The sequence below is a fragment of the Nicotiana attenuata genome, unplaced genomic scaffold (genome assembly GCF_001879085.1).
Source record: "Nicotiana attenuata strain UT unplaced genomic scaffold, NIATTr2, whole genome shotgun sequence".
Lineage (NCBI taxonomy): Eukaryota > Viridiplantae > Streptophyta > Magnoliopsida > Solanales > Solanaceae > Nicotiana > Nicotiana attenuata.
Genome location: NW_017673865.1, coordinates 32,368 through 59,684, shown reverse-complemented (window position 1 = coordinate 59,684; position 27,317 = coordinate 32,368). Strand labels below are relative to the sequence as shown.

Genomic DNA, 27,317 nt, shown 5'->3' with positions numbered 1-27,317 from the left:
CTCCGAGTTTGAATTCTTATAAGTGAGCTCTACCACACGATCTAGAGTAAGAAGAAAGAGTGACAATCCTAAATGCCATGTAGCCTCCAGCTTATAAGTGTGGTGCACAACATACCCATAAACAAGACTCTACTAGACACGGCTTGTAGACTCCCTAGGACATAACTGCTCTAATACCGCTTTATCACGACCCAAACCGATGGGCTGCGACGGGCACCTGGTACCTTACTCAACCGGGTACCAACGTAACGTATCTCTCTTATTACATTATCATATACACGTGACATACGGGCCTAATAGGCCAACATGATCATTTATAAACTCAAAATATAGGCCGACAAGGCCGTAAAATCTTTCACGTACACGACATATGTCCACAAGTCTCTAAGAGTTCATAAATGTCATAAAGATCTGGACAGAGTCCTGCCATACCAAACAATACACGTCTAAGTCATACTAACCAAACACGCAACTCCGAAGCAAATGGAGCGCACTAACATCTTCCGCTGAGCTGATAGCCTACTTGGAGGGCTCTCGACCTGTCTATCTGGACCTGCGGGCATGAAACGCAGCGTCCCCATGCAAAAGGGACGTCAGTACAAAAAATGTACCGAGTATGTAAGGCACGTAAATAAGTACATAACATACATGGAAGAAATATGGAGTACATGACTCAACCTGTAAGTCTGAATAATTTTGTAAATCATGAAATAAAAATAGTAAGATGCATATGCGTGTGAATGTCATGTCGTGCATAGGTACATGTTTCATAATATCATCAGCCTCTGAGGGCATCCCATCATATCATCTTGGCCACTGTGTGCAAAATCATCAACGTATACCAGCTGATCAGGTGGTGGTGCGTATATAACGCCATAACCTTTCTCATATCCCATATACATACATACATACATATATATATATATATATATATATATATATATACACACATATATACGCGTATATAACGCCGTCTGAGTCACACTTCAGCCACTGTGGGCAACATCATCATCGTATACCAACTAATCAGGTGGTGGTGCGTATATAACGCCATAACCTTTCCCATATTCCATATACATATATACATACATATATACGTGTATATAACGCCATCTGATCACGGGTCAATGTACATGAATGCAATGCATGAAAAGTACGTTAATAAAATCTTTCGGAATTGTCATAAGACCATTTTGCCTTTGGGGTAATATCATAAAGTAACCTCTTTTCAACTTTCGTATTTTTCTAAGACCCATGAACAGATGATAAAATATTATGATACATGGAAATTCAAGAACATAGATATTTCTAATANGTTCAGAACACTTGGTTATCAACCCCAATGGTAATAATAGTGCATTTAATAAGGAAAATATATATTTTCATCATTCGATTAAAATACAATTTGTGCAAATTACATGGTAGAAATTAAAGAGCTATCTTAGTTAGCAAATTAAAACAAATATATTGATCTACTAAATAAAATGTTGATTGCTAAGTTTTATGGTAAAAACAAAAAAAAAAATTGGTTTTGACTCAACTGAAGATGATACCAACAATAACTACTAAGAAGAATACTTAAATACTTTATACCAAATGGCCTTCTACCTTACATGTTTGTTATCAAGTTTATATATATAAGTTTATTATATATATTTATATATTTATATATATATATATATATATATATATATATATATATATATATAATAAACTAAGTTAAAATTGATCTTCTATTGCATATACGTTAATTTTGAAGAAAAATATGTATGTCATGCTACTGAAAACTTAGATCCGCTGAATAGCTTATGTAATAGTACACATATGGTATATAGAAGTTTTGACAATAACGTCATACATCCAGAGCTTATGATACTGGTCAATACGCTTCTAAGTAGGGGTGTTCACGGTTTGACGGAAAATCGATCCAAACCGAAAATCGAACCAAACCGATTAAGTAAACCGATATTTTTTTTGATTTGGATTGGTTTTGGTTTTAAATTTTAAAAACTGATAATATTTGGTTTAGTTTTGGTTCTATTTTAAAAAACCGAAAAATAAACCGAACCAAACCGATTAAGTATATATAAAATTTAATAATTATTTATATACAATATAATATCTTTTTGTTAATAATTTTAATTGTTATATTGAATTTTGGTTTATCCTGTTATATTTTAAAAGATTGTCTAAGCCCAAAACAATAGGATTCGACCAATTTTCTTTTCATTAATAGACTCTAATTCTCTAACCCTCCGCACATACTTTTGCCTAAAAGAAGAGTTAAAAAAAATCACCACAAGAGTAAAGAAAGCACATTCAAATTGCAAGACAACAATGGCTAAAGCTTGAGAAAGCAAACTTTTAGTTTGTTTTTTGTTCATTCTTTTCATATAAACATGTAAATAAACTTTCAGTTCTCAAAGAAATATATAAAAAGCATAAATTTGGCCAATTATTTTCAGATTGTTGTCTAGCGATGTTTTAATATTATCGACTTATCATTAGCTTACTAAGAACCGAAAAACCGAACCAAACCGAACCAAACCAACAACAATCAAACCGATGGTTTGTATTTAATTTGGTTTGGTTTTGGTTTTAAAATTTTAAAAATCGATTAAATTGGTTTGGTTTTGGTTTTAATCAAAAACCGACCAAACCGAACCGTGAACACCCCTACAAATTACTTAAAATTCTATTCATTTTTAAAAATACTTCATATATACTTTATATATTATACTATCGTGGTCATATGGTACCTTTCATGGTACTAGTTTATAATTATCGGGTATTATCGTCCGACCCATATTTTATTCCAAATTGTCCACTTTCAACGAAACTTGTTTTCTTTAATCCGTATACCCCTTTATCCTTCATAACACTTATTTATCCCTTGTTATAAATAGCGTAAGTACGTTAATGTCAAGATGATCTCATTCCCGAGTCTACGTTGGTTAACTGAAAACGAAATTTTAACGTACAAAAACGCGAGATGTAACAATTTAGTAATAACGTTTTGGGAGAAAGCTCAAATCGATTGAGTTGACATTCGCATTCTAGAAGGGAAATATCATATAACTGTTCATGTGTGAGTGCGATGGTCGACTTATGCTCCTTATATATAGTAACTCTATGCTCCTTATATGCTAGAACTCTTAGTTGACGAGGGTGGATGCAGACCGTCATAATGGACAAGATGCATTAGGGTAACTAGTCAATCAAGTTGGGATTACGCTATCACGTATGTATTCACAGTGCATCAAAATAATTAGCTTAATTTATGGAATGCTGTTAGATGGCAAGACTCTAGAATATGTAAATTCTGAAAATAAAATTATAAGTATCAACTTTCAATATATACTCAAAGAAAATTAATTTATTTAACGTTATGGTCTTAGTCACAAGACACGAATTTTTAGTTTATAATTTTAGAGATTACCGTAAATTATTGAAAGTACATATTTCAGTTATGAAACATATTTATCTCTTTTTTTATTATTTATTATATCGATACTTTCAATTCAATATCCAACATGCATTTTTGTAACACTCATCTTAAAAGTTGGAGATGGTTATATATTCACTGAGTCAGTAGACCCACTCACATTTTCTTTTACACAATTTGAGAAAGAGCCTGTAATCAAATCGAAAATAAATAGCATTCAACTTATTACTAAGCTTTTAATTGTTTACTTCATGGGAGTGAATGTATAAATTATATCTTATGCACTTTAGATACTTTATCTTACTAGTTAGAGATCTCATAGAGTTGGCTGAAGCAAAGGCACGAGCTAGAGATATTAAGGCTCATGAGATTCAATTGGAGGATGTTGAGGTGACTTTTCCCTTAGCCTAAAATATCTTTTTCAAGGTTGGAAGAGAAGAGATGTCATTTCTAGAAATTGCATTTGTTTCTTTGTAATTTGTCGATAACATTTTAAGCTCAATTTTTCTAACATAAATATGTCTAGTTAAATCATCATTCTTTTAATTTTGGATTTTTTAGCTAGACAAATCTTACCACATGTGGTTTAAGTAAGTGAAGAAAGAGAGAAACAAAATAAAGCAAATTTTGTTGTTTGTGACATGTTTGAAATGTAATTTCATAATCAAATCCAAACTTATAGTATTGCACTAACTATTTGGATGTACTCATGCTTATTCTACCAAAAATAATATGGCATGATTCTTTTTTTTTTCTTTTTTCTTTTTTTGCATTGGGATTTAGATAATAAAAATTCTACATAAAACATGTAGGAATACTTACCAATTTTTTTGGGTACAATGATCACTTTTTGATAAAATTAAGTAAAAAATATTCATTTCTTTCTTAAGTTTTATATTTAACTAAATACAACCAAATAAATTACAAGAGTACATTTTCATCCTCGATTTATTTACCATACGAAGAGCCATGCATCATTATTACGCTTTTGCAAGTATTTTTAAAGATATTTTTCTAAATGATATTTCAATGCACTTTAAACATGTTACATTAATTTTTGTTTTTACAAACTGTATAGTTATATTTATCAAAATACAAATGTTGTAAATTGTACTCAAAACACTGAAATCGAGAAAGTGAAAAAAATGTACTTCCAATCAATATTATCAAATCAATAATACTTGATATATTTATTTTATAAATACTTTAATTCAACAATTGATTAAAATAGTTAGTATATTTAACTTTAATAATATATCATTTAACTATAGTTAAATAATGTGATGGAGCCATTGAGGGATGGAATAACATTTGCTCAAAAAGGGGGCCACGTACCGCGAGCCACCTATCTTCGGATACTTCATGCTTGGTCCGACTCGATTCGCCGGTGATTTATCCCATATTGCTCAAACCCTAATCCACTCACTCCCTTTGTGTTCTCTCTTACAAGAGTTTATTCCGTAAACTGCAATTCCTCAGTTTGTTCCAATCTACATATGTCGGTAATGTCCTTCTCTGAAAACTTTTCTATTTCAGTTACCCTACGTAGTTGATATTATTATGTACTTTGTTTTATTTGAGCATTGCCATTAGTTTATTTGTGCTTTTGTTTGTTTTGGTGTATAGAGTTGAATTATTTTTTGTTTCCTTGCTGAATTTGCTCATACAAGTTAGTTTGAGCATTGTCATTAGTTCATTAGGGCTTTTGTATGTTTTGTTGAATTACTCTCAGTACAATTTCTTTTGTGTTTCCGAACTCGGGATGCTTTGTGCACCAGGCTGCCTGGGTATGTGTTACATGCTATTTAATAAAACAAGTAAGCCTTGACTCTAAGGTAGTTGGGGTTGGTTCCATGAATCTTCGGTATCCATTCAGTTCAATTTGTGCTCTTTCATTACGATAATATTTGCTAGGTGATTTCTTCATATCTGCTGGTAGGCATAGTTACCTGCTACATGTGCTGGTAGGATGTAGCAGGTAGCCGGTGAAATAGTTGAGGGGTGCGCAAGCTTGCATGGACACCACTGTCATAAAAGAATTTTTCTTTTCCATGAAATCTGGCTTATAAATTTTACATGGTTCTTTTCCAGACTGGCAGAGGAGGGAGAGATAGATATCACAGGGATCATCCTCCAAGATCTGAAGAGAAGAGTCATCATGGTCGCGAAAATCCCCCTTCCAGACATCTTTGGGTTGGAAATCTATCTCATAGTCTTTCGGAAAGTACATTGGCCGATCATTTCTTACGTTTCGGAGACCTGGAAAGTGTGGCATTTCAACCAGGTCGAAGCTATGCTTTCATTAATTTTAGAGACGAGGAAGGGGCTTTTGCTGCTATAAGACATCTCCAAGGTTATGCTGTTGCTGGCAATCCACTTAGGATTGAGTTTACAAAGGCGGTTAGTCTTGTCAACCTTTGCCTAATTTTCCTTGTGACGTTGTTGTCTGCGCATAGAAAATTCTCGGCAGAGCACTTGATACTGCTATACTTTTCCGTAGAAAGTTTCTATGAGATGCATTTTCTTACTCGTAAACGTTTGTTGTTAATATTAATGCAACCGTCCAAGTTTGATCTGGATCTTGATCTTCCATTTGCCATTCTATCTGCTTTCATTCAATAATCAGGATACTGGACTCCTCATGGCAGCATTATATGTACAGTATTGTTGTGGAAGCCGGAAGGTCATGAGAATTTATTTCAGAGGCTAGGAAGTAGGGCGCACTTAGTGCTTCTGTAACTCGATTTGTAGGCATGGACTGAACTGTAGACTAGACTAATATAAGCAGAAACGATCCGAACGTTAAAAGTAGATGTATAAATATTGGTGTAATTGTCTAGAATCTTATGGAAGACTTAAACTCCAGACTAAGGCAAGTGGTGAAACCCCAGAAGTTAACCATTGGACCAAGGAAAATAGTAGAAGTTCAGCAGTCTAAACACAAATATTTGCAAATGTTGTTTCAGCAACCTCCAAAAGTGAGCAATATTCCAAATGAGCAGCAATCTGGTATAATTTGTACAATAACTCCTGCATGATATCCTTCTATAAAAGATCAAAAATGACCTATGAACGGGACTTGTGGTGTGTCTTTATCCGTGTGTGTGTGTGTGTGTGGGGTGAGTACTGTGTGTCCCTAAGGGGGTCCAATTCCTAAATATGCCAAGCATGGCCCAGTCCATCCATTGTCAACCATACACCATCCAGTGTATTTCAGCCTCTTTTGACTAGTTCAGAAGTTTTCACTCTATCCTGAGCAAATGATGAGTAATCAATTAGGATAATTCAAAGCTCTAACACAACTTATACTAAGTGGCTAATATTATAGATCATAACAGGTGGTTCCCCCCCTCCCTCCCCAACACACACACACCCAAAAAAAAGGGATGGAAAAATTGTAACAATTGGCTAAAGTTGTCAAACATTTAATCATCTGAAACCAATGGAGAATTGACCCAAAAAAAGGGAAGGAGAAATGAAATCCAATACCTATATGACATGGAGAATCTAAAGACAATTCCACGAAATTTTCAGTAGATTAAATTTCCACAAATCTTTTGCAAACATGCAGAATATGGCAGTGACTTAGCAGGGACTGTCTTGTGGCATTAGCAATTCTGAAATATTAGAATGTCCTTGTATTTTTCTCCCTCAAGCGATCTTGTAGCCTTAATTTGTGAGGGTAGGGAGTGACGAGAAGTTTCACAGGATTCAGGAGAGGTTTGACACCTCACCAAGTGCGCTCTTTAATCCACAAGTTATGGGTCATCTGAGTAAACAATGGCCACAAGGTCCTTCCATTTTGGTCTCCTTTACTCTGTTTCCATGAAAATCAGTTATCAGGAACCGAGCTCCTTGCTCAAGCAATGTCTGTTTTTGATCACTGTAAAATGCCATCAGAGTCATGTGGAGTATCCAACTATGCATTTCTTTTAGCACTTTTGCTCATTAATAACCAGTGAGAGCATAGATGCTGGTGTCAATTCATCGGATGTGTTAAAGAGAGGGACTTCTTTCGAGAGATAAAGAGAGATGGAGAATTGTCCCAGCTTGTATTTGGTGGTCAGTATGGGAAGAGAGAAATCAAAGATGCTTTGAAGGAAAGTGCAACAACGTCCACAAGATAAAGATGAAATGTCTAGCTTTGTTTTATTTTTGGTGTAAAGGAAAACTTTTGGAGGAACATGAATCCATCTTAGATGCCCTAGGCTCATTGTAAGAAGAACTAGGAGGAGTAGTGTCCTTTTTGGTGTGTAGTTTTGTATGGACACTTAACACTGTAATTATGGGTGACTTCACATTTTCAGTGGTGTCTTTATATTAATATACAAATTGTTACCCTTTCAAAAAAAAATTCATCGGATGTGTTAAAGGACTGGTGGACTGTCTTTTTAATCAACCTCCGGCTGCGTAGTGCTGCAATTGAGCTGGACCACACAGCTGCTCAGTGGCAGCATTTATCTGTTAGTCCTAATTTTAGATGACTCCTTTTGTTCTAGCATATTCCAAGCTGCATTAGGTAGCACCTCACAAATTTCATACTCGTGCAGCAGCAGCACCATATACGCATTTGCGAGTGTTTGAATGCACGCGTTTCTTTCTTATTCATATGCATCTAAGAGATGATTTGTCCCCAAGGCAGAGCATAAATCTGGACCTGTTTTTGAGATAGTGACCTTGTTCCATTTTGCAAAAGTATTACTTATTAGTTTGCCATGACAAAGCAAAATGCTAGCATTTAGTAAATTGTTTCCTTTTCCTTTTCCTTTTCATCTTCAGTTGCCTTTAGGAATTGGCAACAGTATTTGCAGCATGTGGTATAAGGTGAGAGTAAACAATCAAAATTAGATCCTGTTCAAGCAGGAAAACATCTATTGCTATGGCCTTTCTGTATGCCATGCAGTTGGGATTGAGTTACCATCATGTAGGCCTGTTAGTTTTCTAGAGATGAAAATTAACCATCTGCATCTTACTGCTATTTTCATTTAAAATTACGCTGGCAACACATCTCCATAATAAAAGGCTATTAATATCAGAATTATCAGAATTTGCATCACGAAACTTTATCAAATTGCATGATTTCTTAGTTGTGATCTAGTTCAAACTACTATTATCATGGCTTCACAATTAAATAAATTCCTATGAGCTACATCTCATTTATACTGGAAGTCCTTCACAAGCAACATATCATGTGCGGTGCCTTCAAAAGCCACAAAGTAGAATTACAACTGCTTTTATCCATAGAGTTCCAGTTATTACCTTTTTGAATCAATGAACCAAATTAAGAGGAAACACAGAGATTAGCTATTCTAGAATTCACTCCAACACAGTAAACCCCAATTCTTAGATCATAATGGTGTCAGTGATTGACACTGCAACAACCCCAGTGATAAGGATTCTCATTCTCAACCATATGTTTGGACTGAATAAGCACCTAACGAAACAAACTGATCAAAAGACCATCCAGAACTGTGAGTGATGTATCCAAATTAAAGTGTATGACACGACATTCTACAGAGCATTCCCCAGTTGAACACTTGAATCTGGTAGTTCATCAGCTGATAAGAAAGGTTTCTCAATTTTCTTTCAGGATCTATTCTATCATACATCAAATTCACATACATGACCTGAATGACTGGTGGCCATTGATGTAAAAATAAGCAGCAGTTCTCTTATGCGACCTACTTGAATGCTCTGAAATTGTGACACAATAATCTCTTTCTATGGTGTTCTGTGATCTAACTTAATCTGTATTCAGAAAGTACCGATCTTGAGGCAAACTCCCCCTGCTTCTGAAAACAAAATTATAGAAGTAAGACTGAAGAGTTGGATAATTAGCAATGATATTTTCAGGAAAAGTGAAATTTCTTAATTCGGAAAATTTTACAGCTGCCAAGCATACATAGATGCTAAGATGCAAATAGAAGTCAGTACATGGCTGAAGTATAACTTATTGTCAATATTATAGTCGCAAGACATAGAGTATCATCACTTGAGCAAAATGCATGACTACTGCTCACTAAGTTGTTCCTACTTCTGTCAGCTCCTCCGGGGAAGGCGATCCATTTATATCTATTTGCATGTGAGGCGGTTGAATTACTTTGCCTACTGCATGTTTGAATTTAATTAAATCCTGATTCCTAAACAAATGAATGTACAGAAAGAATTTCCTTGAACATAACATTAAATGAGTTTGCCTCCCTCATCTTTTTGGTCAGCTCTTGAAATATTTACATGCTTTGTTTGGATGAGATGATTCTACTTCGCTCTTCTAGAGGTTCACTGTATTGGGCGTGCCTATTTTTATATGTCCATCATGAAGTTGGTCTAGGGGCGTGCCTATTTTTATACGTTCATAGTCTTGCGGACTGGACAGTTCTATCCCAAATAAGCGTCACAATCTAGGAACAAGTGGAAGCATGTTACTGCTACCGGCTGGACCCAACTCATAATTGGTGAATTTGTAGGTTCAATTCTACTGGATGCACGCCAAAGGGACCTTCCAAAAAGTCTGCTGGAATTGGCTCTATATCAGTTGCCTAAATCTCTTCTTTATCTGCTGCTCTATAGCTGCCTTCCTCGCTTTGTCTTCGGCTTCCAGAGTTGTGAACTAACCTCTTCCTTTTACAGCCAGACAACTGGCAGATAAACTGCGTATCTAAAGGCCGTAAGATCTGAGTTGCCGCCAGGCATAAAAGTCAAGTATTGTATTCCACCTATGTATTTCTGCTGTCTATTTCTCATGCTGCTGTGTGGCCAACTTTGGAAAATGATACCAGTTGATTTCCATGACATTGGGGGTCTAATACATTGGTGATCCCAAAATAATGCTTATGAATTTGCATCACTTGGTAAAATAAATCATTTATTTATTTAATCAGAAACAGGATTTGCATTCTGTTTTATTGTTTCAAAGGTGCTCAGCTGCCAGGTTTGTCTAAGATGAGGTTTTGATACTTCTGTTTTGGGATTAATCACTTGGACCATTGTGTGAGCACTTGAGACTAGCCCTCCAGAGCAGAACTTATATCATGAAGGACAAAATTGTAGAGGCTGTATAGGTGTACTGCTTGGTGCCATATGAATTTATGACAGCTACATGTGAAGATGTTTAATTTGCCTGCACCCATTGTGTGTCACACCCCAACCTAAGTGAGGTGGATGTGCACTTAATGCCTTACGTACGTGAGCGACCCATTCCGTAAATCTAGTATCTTACCACATTTGCAACACCTACAATCACAAAATCCCAAACACACACACACACACACACACACATATATATATATATATATATATATATATATATATATATATGGGCTTGCAAGGTCACCAACACAGACATCTGTCTAGTATATGGTAACTGACCGCAGGTACACATACGTCTACAAAAGCCTCTAAGAACATCTGACAGACATAACATAGTCAGGACAGGGCCTCGACCTACCCATAAGTCTATATATAAATTCAAAACACAAGGACCTCTAGGCTCGGCTACACTCCGGATAATATGGAGGCTACCGATCAACAAATGGAATTGAGATTATTTATTAGTGTGGGGGGGGGGGGGCGTCAAATTGCCTACCTAAACCTGCAACATGAAATGTAGCGTCCCCGACCAAAGGGATGTCAATACGAAATAATGTACCGTGTATGTAAGGCAACTGAATAATCGGAAGTAAGTACTGCAATCAAATAAAAGAATGCTGAAGGAAGATAAATGGATAAAACAAGGGTCAAATCACTTGGAGATCAGAGCTCACATCATACAGTAAGTCTAGAAGGTCATATACCATAGTTTTACCAAACGAGACCCGTAGCGTTGCTATGTAGCTTTGTCTTCCTGAATTTTCTATAATATCTCACAACTTATACCATGTCTAGTCTATCATACGTCAGTCCCACGAACACATAAAATTGAAATGCTAACTACTCGTGTCGTCTCGTACGTATGTGCTAGCTACCAGACTCGTAAGTCTGTACTTTCCCGGCTCGCGTACCGGTACTATCATCTTATACTCGACTAATAAGCCGGTACTTCTGGACTAGCGTATCCGTCATCTATCGGGCTATCATGCCCGTATCTGCCAGGCTAGCACTCATGTACTACCATGTCACAAGACCCGTCTTCTGTACGTATTTATTGTACAAACAACGTACCTCAATAAGTAGAGTTCTCATATCACTTCTACTAAGGTAATCAAATCATACTACAAGCAATAACTATCAACAAAAGGCAATCTCATCATTTCTACCATCGTTTACAACAAACAACTCACATAGTGCCAGCTTGTGTTGTCATGATACCGAAGGCCTCATAAGGAAGTCACTATAGCTCATAGAGGCCTTATAAATAGGATAAGAAGCTACTAACAAACATTTGAAACTGGACCTACCAAGGTGCTACCAGTTAAGGCATGTACGGGCTACTAAAGGCATGAGTAGAGCAACCCTTAACGGTGGTTGTTTTGATATATGAATACTTACGAGGGAGCCTGTGGTTCATATGCATTTTCGATAGAAACAAGGGATTACTACTGAACATATGGAACTCGTGACCTCGGGGCAATCTCAAGTAAGGAATGTATGCAACTAGCTAATACATGAGTAGAACAACTCGCATTAAAGGTCGTTATACTAAGGAGGTTTTTACGAGGGTTATGAAGAGCTATATGAAACACATTCTATCCGGGCGACATCAATTAAAAACGTAGGGAGCCGCTGAATACACGAGTATAACATTTCTAAGCATTTCATTTTGGAACTCACTTTTCTGGAGGGGAAACTCACTATAGATTCATGCCTTGGAAGAGGATAATGATTAGCCTTACATACCTCTAAGCCGACCTTTTCAAGGTGATGACGGAAATAGCCTTCTCCACAAATCAAACTACACAAGAAACAATACTACTATTAATGAAGAGAAGCATAACAACTAGCCGCCGAATGGCAATCCGCTCTATACATTGATTCTACAACGTATATCTTCCCTAACTCCCGTCTAATCCTCGTTACACCATCAATAACACATAAATATACATACCACAAAATCAGTCCCAACACGTCACACAACAAAAACAACACTAGCATCAAAAAGAGAAACATGCTAACTAACAAATGAGCAACAAGCTTGCTTTACATCAAATCGGGCAGCATCACCCCCGTTTCTTTTACATCCCTCAAGTCAAGAACAACATCAACACAACAATAATCAACAACTATATGTCCAGCACATGAAGAACAACAAGAACAATCCCTCAAAACGTCACACAACAACACCCTGATCCAACTTCAACATAGCCACCTCTATTTGCAATTTTATCGATATCCAACCCATCTAAAGCTCTATTAAGCTCAAATACATGGAAAAGAATGATATTCTTACCTTGTACAACAAGAATCATCCCACTTATGCCTTGCTTCAACTTGAAGTAACTTCAATTCCACGACATCAAAGGGAAGAACAAGCTAACCTAACATCACAAATTTTTTTAACGGAGAAATCACTTCTCAACCTTGTAGAACGTCACTTGAATGGTAGGGAACTGCCTTGGGAGTGTTTTGAGAGGGTGAGGATCAGTTTCGGTCGAAAAATGAGGTTTAATGGGGTCTCCACCGTTTATATATAATTGGATAAGTTCCCACCGTCTATGTGGGTCCCAAAGGGGGCTACCTGTCTCGCAAAAACGCGAATATCTCTCTATTCCGACGCCGTATCGACAAACGGTTTACGTTGGAAACTAGACTCGTAGACCTTCAATTTGGTGCGTGGATGACCCCGTAACTCCAATTATATCGGGAGAGAAGCTAAGTGAAATTAGACCCAAATTTCAGTAAACTTATGAACGTAAATTGCGATAGCTTTTGCCGACTTTCGACGGAACTTAATTTCTTCGATTCGTTTTTCTAAACCATCCAACATGTGATGTTCATGATTTTAAACACTTATGAAATTGAGAATAGTCTTGCTCTTCGAGCTTACGTCGACTCACTTGAGATGCACTTCAACGTACGAAAATACGGGATGTAACAACTGCTCAGTGTTCTATGATATTTCTAAAGCACCATCTTCTTTCTGATTTTTCATTGTTTTCCTTTGGGGGACAGGGGACAGTGTTAGCTGCTGGTATTCATCCGTTTCATCTGACCCCTGTCCCCTAGGTGTCTCTCACCCTCTCACTTTCCAGTTATTTCCACTAGCAACTGGTTTGTGCCTATTTCTAGCTATCTTAAATTCCCTAGAGAGGTTCTCATATCATGTAAAGACAGAATTGCAAGATGAAAACTAGGCATGCATCAAATTCTTCTGGTATAGTAAGACCAAATATGAGCATGATATATTTCTAATATTGAGATCTCAGATTTTTCTATCTTCATAGATTTGGTACTGAGAAAGTACAGAAGTTTGCTGGATTTGAATCTTATCGGTGTAGAGATTCCATGAAATCAAACATTATTGCTATATCATTTACAAAAGGAGCCCTATACCAAAATTTTCAGATTCTGGATAGATCTATATTTAACTAAAGTAGCATTCTCCTACCTACCTTCATGCACCTATGTGTTCTCTCTGGCCAAATTGTCCAAAGAATACGTAAAGAGATGGTTTTCCGTATCAGCTTCCACTCCTTCCTTATTCGCTGCCCCTGCCAGCTGCTCAATACTTATTTTAGGTTACCTTGCATTATCCATTGAATCCCATAAAGATTTAGGAACATACACCAAATCTGCTAGACATGTTTTTTGAGCAATTACCAAATCTTCCATGCATATGTACATATTTACAATGTCAACAAATGATTCACAATTTCCAAGTTCTCTTTGCATAAGCAGCACCAACTGCATAAGTTTAAGACTCTCTTCTTGCAAATTTTCCTGTGTCAGACAAGTTTGATGTGCAGTTATCTATCCAAAACGTGCTACCTTGCTTGTAGCATTTTGTTTCCGGATCATCTTCCATAGCCATTCTGTACTTTGCCTAGAGGATTTTTTTTTTCTTTTGACAAACTAAGGTAACCATTACCATGTAAAAATAGAGAAAAAGGTCTATGTTCTTCCATGGCCATGCAGTATCTAGTGGAATTCCTTGCCAGTAGTTCGGAATGGGACTTCGTAGAAAGTTTTTCATCCTTTCTACCTGTCCAGCACAATAGTTTCATTGTGTGTCATGTGGAGTAACTCCTTCAACCATTCCCAGCAGGTCTTTTAATCGTTCAACTGCCGGATGCCCCAATCGTTAAAATTTCTTTTAAATTGGAAATTCCAACTACTTACATACCAGCTATCTGCAATGCAACAATATCTGTTAACCATGAGGCTGTACAAATTAGGGAAGATTTCTGCTGAGGTATTTTCCCCTATTTTTTGCTACACTTCTAATTTTATTAACATTTGGGCACAAAAAATTCAAATATACAAGAAATACAAGAAATATGCCTAAAGGGTATAAAATAAAAAAATTTAGCTTTCAATGAACGGCACACAATCTTCTTTTATACATAAAGAACCTCATGGGTGCACCAAAAGGAAATAAGGAATTAAAGGTCACCATTGTACAAAGTTGAAATAAGGAATAAGGAATAAAAGCTCTCCTCTATTTCTCGCCAAACGACCCATATAAGTGCTAGTAGAGCAACATCGTACGCCATGCGTCCTCTCTTCGATCTAACCACAGTTCCAGCCGAACATTACTTCATTTAGAGTGCTGGCAAGTGGCATCACTTAAAGTATTCCAAACTATCTCAAAATATCCCACCACCAGTGTTGTCAAAGGCGAAAAGCTCTAACAGGCGCTCGAGGACTATTGAGGCTTTAAATGCAAAGAGCAATTGAAGTGTAGGCTTTAGTAAAAAAAAGGCACAATGAAGGATAGTAATAAATATATGTGTAATTCAAGAAAATTAGGGTAGAAGGTTAGTAGGTAGTCGAGCATTTTTTTTTCTTTCTCAGACCGGTAGCATCGGTGTTAATATGGTATCCTTTTATTCTAAGATTGCTATTACTACCTATTGTTTTATTGTTATCATTTGCTTTGGTTTTGTTATTATCTTACTGCTGCTATTACTTGTTGCTACTACTTCTTTCCATCTTTTGTTTAGCCGAGGGTCTATCAAAAACAACCTCTCTGTCCTCCCAGGGTAGGGGTAAGGTCTGCATACACACTACCCTCCCTGGACCCTACTTGTGGAAATTCACTGGGTTTGTTGTTGTTATAATTCAAGAAAAAAAGTAACAAATTCACTTATAACGTTTTCCTTAACAACTAATACACTTATTTACCGATCATTGTTGTTTTTTAGTATTGCTTGATTCAAGATAGAACTCGTCGGTAATAAGGCGCACGCCTTAGTACCTTGCCTACACTAAAGCGCCGCTTAGGTGAGGCTTATCACCCTCCTTGAGCTTTTCTAAGCTTCAGGGCTTAAGCGCGCCTTAAATGAGCCTTTGAAAACATTGCCCACCATAATTTCGAGGCTATCAAACATTGAACGTGGAGATTGTTGACGTCTTCACCCGACTCTCTTATATAAAGCACCAAATACTGTACGGAACCTTCCTATTTATTATATTCTCTGCTGTCAAGATCTATGTTGCTCGGACTCTTCACTTTGGGTGCTACACCCTAGTTAGCATGACGTTGGCGTGGGTGTGGGATCCGTACCGGATTTGGTCCACTGATTTTGGGTACTTTGACCAAAGTCGACTGAGAAATTCAGGACAGATACAATGAATTTTTTAAATTAAAACAAAAGTTAGGGTGAAATTGAACAAAATGGAATACCTTTTACACAGAAATTTTTATGTAAGGCCTTTTCCTTTTATCTCATTCTCGGATTCTCCTGTTGATCAGTATTTTCTCCTTCTCGAAATACCTTGTATGTTTTCCACATAATCTCTCCTAATAGACATATTTTTATAACTTTATTTTTGGATATTTGAATTATTTTTAGCATAATCCCCTCACCCTTATCCGTACCTGGATCTGTATCCCCGAATCTTAAAATTTAGATCATGAAAGATCCAACCTCTAGATCTGCACCCGTATCGGGCACCCGCACTCGAGTCCGAGCAACTTAGGTCTAGATGCCGTAAGGTAGAAAAGAATGCTTTATATAAACATCTCAGCAACAACAAACCCAGTAGTTTCCCACAAGTGGGGTCTGGGGAGGGTAAGATGTACGCACCCTTACCCCTACCCCTGGAAGGGCAGAGAGGCTGTTTCCTAAAGGCCCTCGGCTAGAGAACGACCGAAAAGAAAAGGTAATTGCAACAAGTAGGAATAACAGCAAGATGTAATTGCAACAAGTAGGAATAACAGCAAGATGAAATAAGATTGAATCCAAGAATGCAGTCAAACTCTAGGTAGTAATAATCATCTATGGATAAAAGATATCATACTAACACTAATGCTAGCGAACTGAGTAAGACAAAGAGAAACGCTCCACAACTTGCGAACCTTCTACCCTAATCTTTGACCTCCACACCCTCCTGTCTAGGGCCATGTCCTCGGTAAAAGATATCATACTAACACTAATGCTAGCGAACTGAGTAAGACAAAGAGAAACGCTCCACTACTTGCGGACCTTCTACCCTAATCTTTGACCTCCACACCCTCCTGTCTAGGGCCATGTCCTCGGTCAGCTCCAGCAGCTCCATGTCTCGCCTAATACCCTCTCCCAAGACTTCTTAGGCCTACCTCTATCCCTCCTACTACCCACTGAGGCTAACCACTCACACCTTCTAACTGGGGCTTCTATACTTCTCCTCTTAACATGCCCGAACCATCTCAACCTCGCCTCCCGCATCTTATCCTCCACAGGGGCCACTCCTACCTTTTCCCGAATAACTTCATTCCTAATCTTATCCAACCGGATGTGCTCACACATCCACCTCAACATCCTCATCTCAGCTACTTTTAGCTTCTGGGTATGAGAGTTCTTGACCGGCCAACACTCTGCTCTATACAGCATAGTCGGTCTAACTACAACCGTGTAGAACTTACCTTTAAGTCTAACAGCACATTCTTATCACACAAACACCGGAAGCGAGCCTCCACTTCATCCATCCCGCTCCGATACGATGCGTGATATCTTCATCAAGGAGAACGAGGAGAAGAATCAAGGAGACGAGTTTCCTACAAGAGAAAATTGTAGTGGAAAAAGTGTCAGGAGAATTCTAAACTCGAGATATGCAAAATAAAACACTCCCCGAGATGGTACTGTTTTAGGTCATCATAGATTTTTCTATCAATTGAAATTATTATGCTAACAGATTAAATTTCTTCATAACGCCTTTAGGGGCTGTTCCAAGACTCTTTTAGAGTGAATTCCTAGGGAAAGGAAATCAAAAAGGAAGAAAGGTGCATCTGATTAAATGGGAAAAGTGATGCAATGTAAAGAAGATGAGAAATTAGGATTAAGGAATCCCAGGCTTCACGAAAGCCTCCTATTTAAATGGCTTTAGAAATAGAATAATGGAAAAAATAAGCATTGCAAAGAGGTCATCAAATAAAAATAAGTGCACAATATCCATAGAGTACTCCAATTCACGCTCCACATGGATTTCATTCTGAAAATGTATTAGTAGTTTTCGAGATGAGTTTGAGAAGGAAAAAAAAACGTTGAAAGTTGGTGATGGAAGGAAAATCAAAATTTGGGAGGAAAAATGGTATGGGATACCGAGATTTAGGAGGAATTTTCATGACTAGAAGTGGAAGAATTTCAAAACTTAGTCGGTTTATTCAACAAAGACGGCACGTCAGAGGATAACCACCATGATGTATGGAGGTTGGGGCGTGGAGTATTCTTGGTTAAGTCATTATGAGAATCTCTTGGTTAGGAGGAGGCTTCCTTCCATATAGATCTATTTAGATCTGTAAGGTACCTAAAAAGGTGTGCTTTTTCACTTGGCTAGTAGCCATGATGGCATGTGTGTTGCGCTGGGCATAAGGGGCATGCCGACTTGACCTCACCCTAACCTTACTCTATTCACCCTTTTCTATCTTGGACGGAATAGGAATTAATGACATCAGGTATGCTGGGATGCAAGCTCACTATTCACCAATGGCAATTTTCTCAAAAAGATAGATTTTGTTTTCTTCCACGTGGTTAGCCTTTTTTCACATTTTTCAATGGACTCTTTCATGTATTATTGTCTTGTATTATTTTGCGCCAAGTAGTATTTCCAGATACCTTGTTTCAGTTGTTCAACCTTGCAGCTCAAACTTATCTGATAGCTCTCGAATATTTCATAAAATATTGTTTGAAAATAAGTTGTTCTATGAAGATATGTTACTGCCCCGATTGCAACTAGGATCCTTTTTAGATGTAGTCTGCTTCTTGTTTGCATCACACGAAACCGAAGTATTGTCAGCATAGTTCCCAAGAATCTACCTTCCTTATCAATATTCTGTATCCACTTGACCAGTTCATCTCCACAACTTGGGATAACATTCTGTAGAGAGTCCCATCACCATGATAAAAAGATCATCTGATAAGCATTCACCCTATCTCAAACCTTTCCTCTTTGGGAGAGAAAAACTTTCAAGATGTTAGATTTCCACATCGGTGGTGGATGGGGGACTTGGTCCCCTTGTATGGTCTTGAGCAATTCTTACCTTTTGAGCTACATTTTGGGGTCGAGTTAGACCCAAGATCCATTTTTTATCATGGTATCCGAGCAAACTGTCATTATTCCTATCTGGTTTCCAGTGCTCTGCTTCCTTGAACAAATTGGAACAAATTCCAGTATGTGCTCCTTTATCACTTTTGCATCTTCTAATAGTTCCCCTTATTTCTATTCTATCAATAGAATTATATCTTTTATGGGCATTAGCCATTCTATGAAAGAGCCTTGTATTTTTATCCCCTTGCTGAAGTCACAAACATCTACATGAACTTTCTTCCACTCTTGCTATTTCCTCGAGCTCCAGTCGTCGTCTGTTTTCAGGTGACCCTAGATGACTAGTACATGAGTTAGATGTGTCACTGACTAGTATATGAGGGATATGCGTCTATCTGCCAACAAACATGATCGGTCTCAGACCTATACTTTCTTTAAATGGTTGAACCTGACTAGTCAGAATAAGGCTCGTATGCTATTTGAGTTTCTAAGCTGTCCAAACTGTTATCCTTTTTCAGGTAGGTTTTGCATATTAAGTGATTTCTGGAGTCATGCCCATGTTTAATTGTGCTATTTTATGTGCATGCTTCATGCCACTTAATGATTATTAGGATCCTATTCTTGTTTTGTTTGCAGGTTAGAAGTTAGGCAATTTAGTTGAGATCTTGTTTTGCATGAATTGTTGTTTCCGGATTGCTTATAGGGAGGTTTGTGAAATGGAATCATTATTATTCTTTTCGTTTTCTCTTCGGAAATTCCAATTCAAAGAACTGTACAAGTTTGGCTTACAAGATGTGCAGATTGTTCCCTCATTTTGAAGGATTTTTCTTTGCACTAATATGCAAATGACCATGATCCTCGTCTTCTTTGGTGTAACTTTTCCACTTCTGCTCAGTGTTGTCTAAGTGTACTTGGTTGAGTTCCTAATAGTGCTGCCATCTTTTCCACTTCCCAGTGAAAAGAGCTTTTTCTGAAACATATCTCCTATATCTCCTGCCCATTCAATGGACAAACTTTTTAGACCTGCATTTCTGTATCCTAGTAAGTAATATAAGATGGTTTTGATTTGATTGTCATCATTTTGCTTCATTTATATTTGACTCACTGTAGTTTTTTTAATTAATTCATCCATATAATTGTTGTTCGGGTTATTTACTTGCAGTATCTCTTATATATATATGTGTGTGTGAGAGAGAGAGAGATCTCGCGCGCGTGCGCACGCACGCCTGTATGCATGTGTGTGTATGTACATATATATGAGTGCATGCATGTGTATGTGTGTCTGCGACTCTGCGTACGCACGTGCAATTCTTGTCATATGGCTTTCTTCAGTAAAGAGCATTAATAGCGTTTTTAGCTTAGAGCTCTTGCGGAACTTGGCGCCTTTTTCCACTTTGTGCTTCTTGACATCACCACTATTGCTTCACTCCGCAAAGGAGAAGAGAAGCTTCTCTTAGTTATTTATTCCCACTCTGCTTCTCCAACTGGTTTTCCCAGTTCATGGCAGGATGAAGGTTGTCAAATTGATGCTTAGCTTAGTGATTGGTTACATCCACGGTGTTTATCCAAGTGCACCATTGATATACTCCAGAGAAGAGCAAATAGGTGTGTTAAGTTGAGGTATTCGAAATATATTCTTTTCAAGTTAGGAGATTGTGCCTTTAATATGTGCAGAGGTTGTGTTGCTGTCCTGTAACTTGACACATCTCTAGAGCTTCCTTTCATTGATAATCTAGGGGCTAGAACAGAAGATTTATGTTGTGGGTTTTTCTTCAAAATGCCTGGACATGTTATTGGCTTTTGTGTTGGTGATAACTTGTGCTTTGTGCCTGGCTTTTTTCCTATGGATTTGATCAGTTAAGAGCCTGTTTGGCCAAGCTTTTGGGAGGCCTAAAGTACTTTTTGGAAAATTTAAGGTGTTTGGCCAAAATGAAAAAGTACTTTTGAGCAGCTGCAGAAGCAGTTTTTCTAGCTTTTTGGGAGAAGCTACAAATTTTAACTTCTTCCAAGAAGCAGACGCAGAAGCAGAAAATTATTTTGTTCAAGATAAAAATAACCTTACAATAAATTTATTTTTTTCAAATTATCCCTCATTAATTTAACATTTTTCTTTTCCTTTTCCTTTTTCTTTTTATTACTACTATACATTTCTTCTCTTTTTATTTTAATCATATTTATATTCTCTTTCTCCTATTCCTAAGAGTAAATTTTAAATTTATATTGAATGATGTATTTTGACATATTTAAATTATCATGTAAACAATAAGTAATACCGAACACTCAATGTTATTGATTTGGAATAACTATATTTTATATTGATTGAAATTTTTGATTTATATTTTTACTTTACGTTTCATATTTTAATTGAATTCCTTTATAATAAATGTTTAAATTTATTTTTCTTTTCTAAATAATACTAATCGTAAATTAAACCTTTATTGTCTTTTTTCGTAATTTGATACTTAAAAGTGCTTTTTTAAAAGATTGGCCAAACACAATGAGCTTGCAAAAAGCACTACTCAAACGAATTGGCCAAACACAAACTACTATTTTGCAAAAGTACTTTTTTAAAAAGCACTTTTGAACCAAAGCAATTTTCAAAATAAGCAGTTTTTGACTACTTGGCCAAACGGGCTCTAAGTCTCAGAAAGGTAACTGAAAGCTGCATGTGAGTGAACCTCACAAGTAAAATATTAGGTGTATTCCTATCATATCTTCTGTAAGAATTGGTTATAGAAATTCAGTGGAAAACCGCAAAGCTTCTTCACATCCACGGGTCACTGCATCAGTGAAATCTTGCATTTCTTCTACCAGAAGAATGTTGCTTTTGTTAAGACACAGATCTATTGACATTTATACTTCTGTCTGGACTTCGTGTTTCCTCGTTTTACTTAAAAGAGACTGTCTAAAGTCATGATGCTGTAGCCACATCCCCTACAGACTTGGTTTCTGTGTTTGTAGGCGATATGAGCCTGGAAGTTAAGCTACTCCCAACTTGTTTAAACTGATGTCCATCTAGATGATTGCATTTGTCATCTCTTATATGCATGTATGTTTGTTTGCGTATGTGTACACTTCATCATCTTACTTCCAGGTTCTTGCTGCAATTATCACAGTACCCTCGTGAAGATAATGCAGTATTACTATATTAGAGTCTATACTAGTAACTAGAGTATGGAAAGAAAGCCCTTCACAAGAACTGAGACCAGTTTTAAATTTTGAGGGTTTTGGTTGATCCTTAATGCAGCATGTTCTTCGACTAACGGGTTACTTCTCTTGGTGCTGTACTTCTCAACAATGATACTGCAACTCAACATGTATAATTATTACTTTCTGGTGAAGAAGTTAATCTATATGCCAGCAGATCCACCTCTCTTTTGTTGTTTGTTTTTTAATTTAAAAATATATCAAGAAAAAATGGCGATAATTCTGCTCTAAATAGGGTTTTATATCACAGGAAAAATCATCACCTCCAGCACGGGATGAAGAGTATTTTTCACGTCGAGATGAACGTCCCATGATAAGAAGATCTCCACTTCCGCAAAGGGACTTGAGGCCTCGTCACTCTACTCCTGACTTATCACCACATCCGGACAAATCAAGGTTAAATGATAAGAGTGGAGAACCCAGTGAGGTCTTATGGATTGGGTTTCCTGCACAATTGAAAGTAGACGAATTTATTTTGCGAAAAGCCTTTTCCCCATTTGGACAAATAGATAAGATTACTGCATTTCCTGGTAGAACTTATGCCTTTGTTCGATACAAGAATGTGATGGCAGCTTGCAGGGCAAAAGAAACGTTACAAGGAAAATTATTTGGCAATCCTCGTGTACATATTTGTTTTGCAAGGTCGGAATCTGGAACCTCTAACAAGGAGAGGAGCTCAATGAATGATTCACCATCCTCACATTTGAGATCATATGGGCACATTGGTTCTTCTGAGAACCTTCGCCATGGTAGGGACTTTGGTAATGCTTCTGGAGATCATGGCATGAGGTCTCCAAGGTTTAACTCAGATATGGATCCTGGTGATTCTCGTCGTGTTGGTTTTGGCAGAAGGGGTAATTCATGGGCAGGTGAAGATGGTGCACTTGACAGGAGGAGATTTCCAGCTCTGGATTCTGAACTGGGACATGGGGACAATGCTTACAATCAGCGTAGTCCTCCAAGGAAAAGAGTTTTAGACATACGTGAGTTTTCTCCTCAGCGGTTCCCTAGACATGATCCACTGTACGATGATTCATGGGACTTGCCTGAGGATCCTTTAGTCTTTCATGAAGCTAAGAAACTGAAGACCAGCTCCTATCCTCCAGAAAATGAGCTTCCAGAATATCCTTTCACTGATATGGAACAAGCAAAACACAGGGGTTACCATGAATTTTCCCAAGCCGAGGTTCTTGATAAAAACTTTGATTCTGGATCTCTTGTTCATAGACAGATCCCTGAGCGGATGATGAACTCGAATCTACCTTATCCGGAGGAGAATGAACGATGGAATTCACATTTTGATGGTTTTAAGGTGGGGTCTGGTCAATTGGCTTCAAATGCTGAGCAGAAAAGATTGACTCCTGAACCACATCCCTCATCCATGAATACTGAGTGGAAATGGGAAGGTACAATAGCCAAGGGAGGAACTGCTGTCTGTCGCGCTCGATGCTTTCCTGTGGGCAAACATCTAGACATGAACTTGTAAGTAATAACATACTTCAGGGGTAAATGTTTCCATAGAAATAATTTCTGACCCTAAAACTCACATGTTATTGAAATAAAAAACTGATAGACGACTTCCAGTTGGCAATAACTGCAGGGCTCCTACCCTCTAGACATTTGACTTGAAGCCCTTCCTCACACAGAAATATCACAAGTGCAAATATACTCTGCTGTAACTGATAAAATCATACTTAGTCCATGGAGCTCATTTTATATAACAATTGTAGTTTCCTATACGTGCTTTTGAATTAACTTTTAAATGTTGGATTGGTAAGCTCAACATTCAGGTAAGTATCACTTTAGAGCAACTTTCTACAAGACTTGTACAGTGTTCGGGCGATTGATGCTGTAAGAGCAATACTTAGGCTTGCTCAAGTCAAATATAACCATTTTCCGATTATATGGTCGAGAATGAATTGTAATAGAACTCTGATAGTGTACTCTTTGGAGAATTCAGTGTTTTACAACCTCGTTTCGATTAGGGCATCTCTTATCTTAGAAGTCGGAGATAAAAAATGGATAGTGTTAATAGTCTGTTCTACCTAATTTAAGGAGATTCAGAGATTGAATTTTGCGACTTATTTCCCTTTCGGGAGGCAATCATCATTTCTCTTGTATAGAGTAGGAAATCTTTGTTCATGTTATCAAGTACATGGGAAGAATCTAGAATGGTACTTAAGTAGTCACAAGACTTGTTTTAACTTTCTCGTTCATCTTAGAATTACGAATTTCTGTCTTCTCATACATCTGTTCACAGGGTTTTTGGGATCAAACTACTACACTTAAAAAAAAAAAAAAGAGCTATATCTTCTTAGATTGAGAACTTTACACCCACATGTTATGTATAGAACTTAAATTCCTTTTCTTCCATTGAGTTTGCAATGGTTCACAATTCTGCAGACCTGTATTCTTAGACTGCACAGCAAGGACTAGTTTAGACATGCTTGCGAAGCATTACTATCAAGCAGCTGGTTCTTGGGTTGTCTTCTTTGTTCCAGCTAGTGATCCAGACATGGCATTTTACAATGAATTCATGAATTATCTTGGTGAGAAGCAGCGAGCTGCTGTAGCGAAATTGGATGATAGGACCACTATGTTTCTTGTACCTCCTTCAGACTTCTCTGAGAAAGTCCTTAAAGTACCAGGAAAACTGAGCATCTCTGGTGTTGTTTTGAGATTAGAACCTACTGGTTCCAGTTATGCATCTCTTCACCAACAGCCTGAAAAGAATGAAAGCAGTATTACCGGTTTCCAGGGCATGACATCGTTTGCCAAGCCGATATCGCCTTCTGGGCCTGATGCCGCACTTACATCTTACCCAACTACTCAGAGGCCAGGAATCAGTAGTAATATGTGTTTTCCTGGCATAGATACAGGACCTCCAGCTGCTTCATTTCCAGGCTCTCTTCACCCAGGTGGTAACTTTTCGGAGCCACTTAGTGGAGACAGGAATAATTACATGGTCAATCAGCAGTACCCTGCCATGGGACAGAACTGGTCTTCCCATGATATGCAGAACATGAATCCTGGTGCTAAGAATATCACCTCACAATCATCCGGTGGCAGAAATGATCCTGCAATGGTTCAGGGATATAATCCAGTCATGCCTAGTACAGGACACGAAAGTTCAAGCTTCTACAGGGGTGAAGTTTCAAGTATGCATTCAAATGGGAATAACAGACTTCCTCTGGAGGTAAAGACTCCAATGTCAGCACCTCTTCAATCAGAACAACTTGCATTGTTAGCCTCATCACTTCTTGGGCAGCAGAGGCAATCAGGGGTTACATCAACAGGACAAGATCCTAGACAATCAGGCACTGCTTACATGCCTGACAACTCATACCGACCACAGCAGAATTTTCCGCCCTTAAACAATCAGGCTGTTGATATTTCATCATCACAGTTTGGTCAAATACAGCAATTGCTTCAGCAGCAGCAGCAACAACAGCCAACTATGAGTTTGCCAGGCCCACCTCCGAGAGATCTTCAACAGGGCACTCACTTGAACCAACTGCAGACTGCAGCAGACGAGGAAACGGACCCACAGAGGTGCTTGCAGGCAACATTGCAGTTGGCAGCAGCTCTTCTTCATCAAATTCAGCAGGGTAGAGGGACCTAATGAGCAAATATATACGTACCTATACAGGTCAATAATCACTGGATGTATTTAGTTTTAGGGGAGAGAAGTGTCTTCGTTGTGCTGTGCTTTCAAATTTGACCTAGAGATCAGAAACTTGCTGCATCATTCTGTTCCTCCAGATCTACGTCTTAACTTTTTAATGTATTGCTTGTTGTACTTGTGGTTTGACCTGTAATTCAAGACTAATTCATTCTCCCCTGTAGGCTGAGTTGGGATTTCTACTGTACAGTTCTACTGTGTTCTGTGCAAAAAAGTGTGCCATTTCTACTTCCTTGGCATTATGCTCATGGCTTGACATGTCATTGTTTTCATCTCCCTACATTGAATATCTACGTTTTGCATTAAAATTGTAGTTCTTCAAATCAAGCTTTAAATTTTCGCCCGATTTGTGACAAGAATATGGAAGTCTGATATTTCAAGCACTTCACTTTATTTGTTGAGGCTAAATGGAGCTATTTCTTTAATCAAGAAACAGAAAACAAGTCCTATCAGCAACCATCTCCAGAACAAGAGATATTGTGAGAGTAACTAAAAGGGAATTAGCTTAGAAGTCAACAATAACAACCCAGTGCAATCCCACGAGTGGGATCTGGGGAGGATAGGATGTACACAGTCTTATCCCTACCCAGGGAGGGCAGAGAGACTATTTTCGATAGACCCTTGGCTAAAGAAAAAAATAGAAGAAGCATCGATAGCAAGTAATATTAATACAAGATATTTGGAAAACTAAATCCAAGATAGCAAAAGGGATATGAAAGAAGTACTGTTAGCAAGTAACAATATAAGATATGTAGTGATAGCAAACTAAGGGAGTACCGATGACAAGTAATAACAGTACAAAATATGTGGTAATATTAAACTAAGGATAAAAGAGATACCATACTAACACTAATACTATTGAACTTAGGAAGACAAAGGGAAATAAAAACTATGGACACAACGGGCTAAAATTTCACGGTATAGCCAGTTTTCGGACTGGTCAATCAAAAATAGCCAGCGTTTACCAAGTCAATGAAAAATAGCCACCGTTTTGCTGCAATAGAGACCGGTCCAGCATAATATACTGGAGTTCGGTGCACTTGTGTATGAACTCCAGCATATTATGCTGGACCGGTATACTTTGCTGGCTCCAGTATAATATACTGGAGACTGGAGCACTGGTGCTCCAAACTCTAGTATATTATACTGGACCATTATACTTGCTGGAACTCCAGTATATTATGCTGGAGTTCTAGTGTATTTATGCTGGAACTCCATCATATTATGCTGGAGTTCCAGCATACTATCCTGGAACTCCAATATAATATGCTGGAGTTCAAGTATACTTATGCTGGAACTCTAGCATAATATACTGGAGTATTTTCCGGGTTTTGAACAGTGTTTTCGCTCAGATTTATCTTT

At 37.6% G+C, this 27,317-nt stretch overlaps 1 protein-coding gene across 1 annotated transcript; it reads left to right on the top strand.

Annotated features, from left to right (window-relative positions):
* Nucleotides 1-4,743: 4,743 nt before the first annotated feature.
* Nucleotides 4,744-26,211, top strand: LOC109217491 (flowering time control protein FPA). Its single transcript, XM_019381746.1, has 4 exons — nucleotides 4,744-4,947; nucleotides 5,537-5,845; nucleotides 22,524-23,755; nucleotides 24,677-26,211. The coding sequence occupies exons 1-4, from the start codon at nucleotides 4,942-4,944 to the stop codon at nucleotides 25,893-25,895; spliced, it is 2,766 nt and encodes a 921-aa protein (XP_019237291.1). The 5' UTR covers nucleotides 4,744-4,941; the 3' UTR covers nucleotides 25,896-26,211.
* The last annotated feature ends 1,106 nt before the right edge of the window (nucleotides 26,212-27,317 follow it).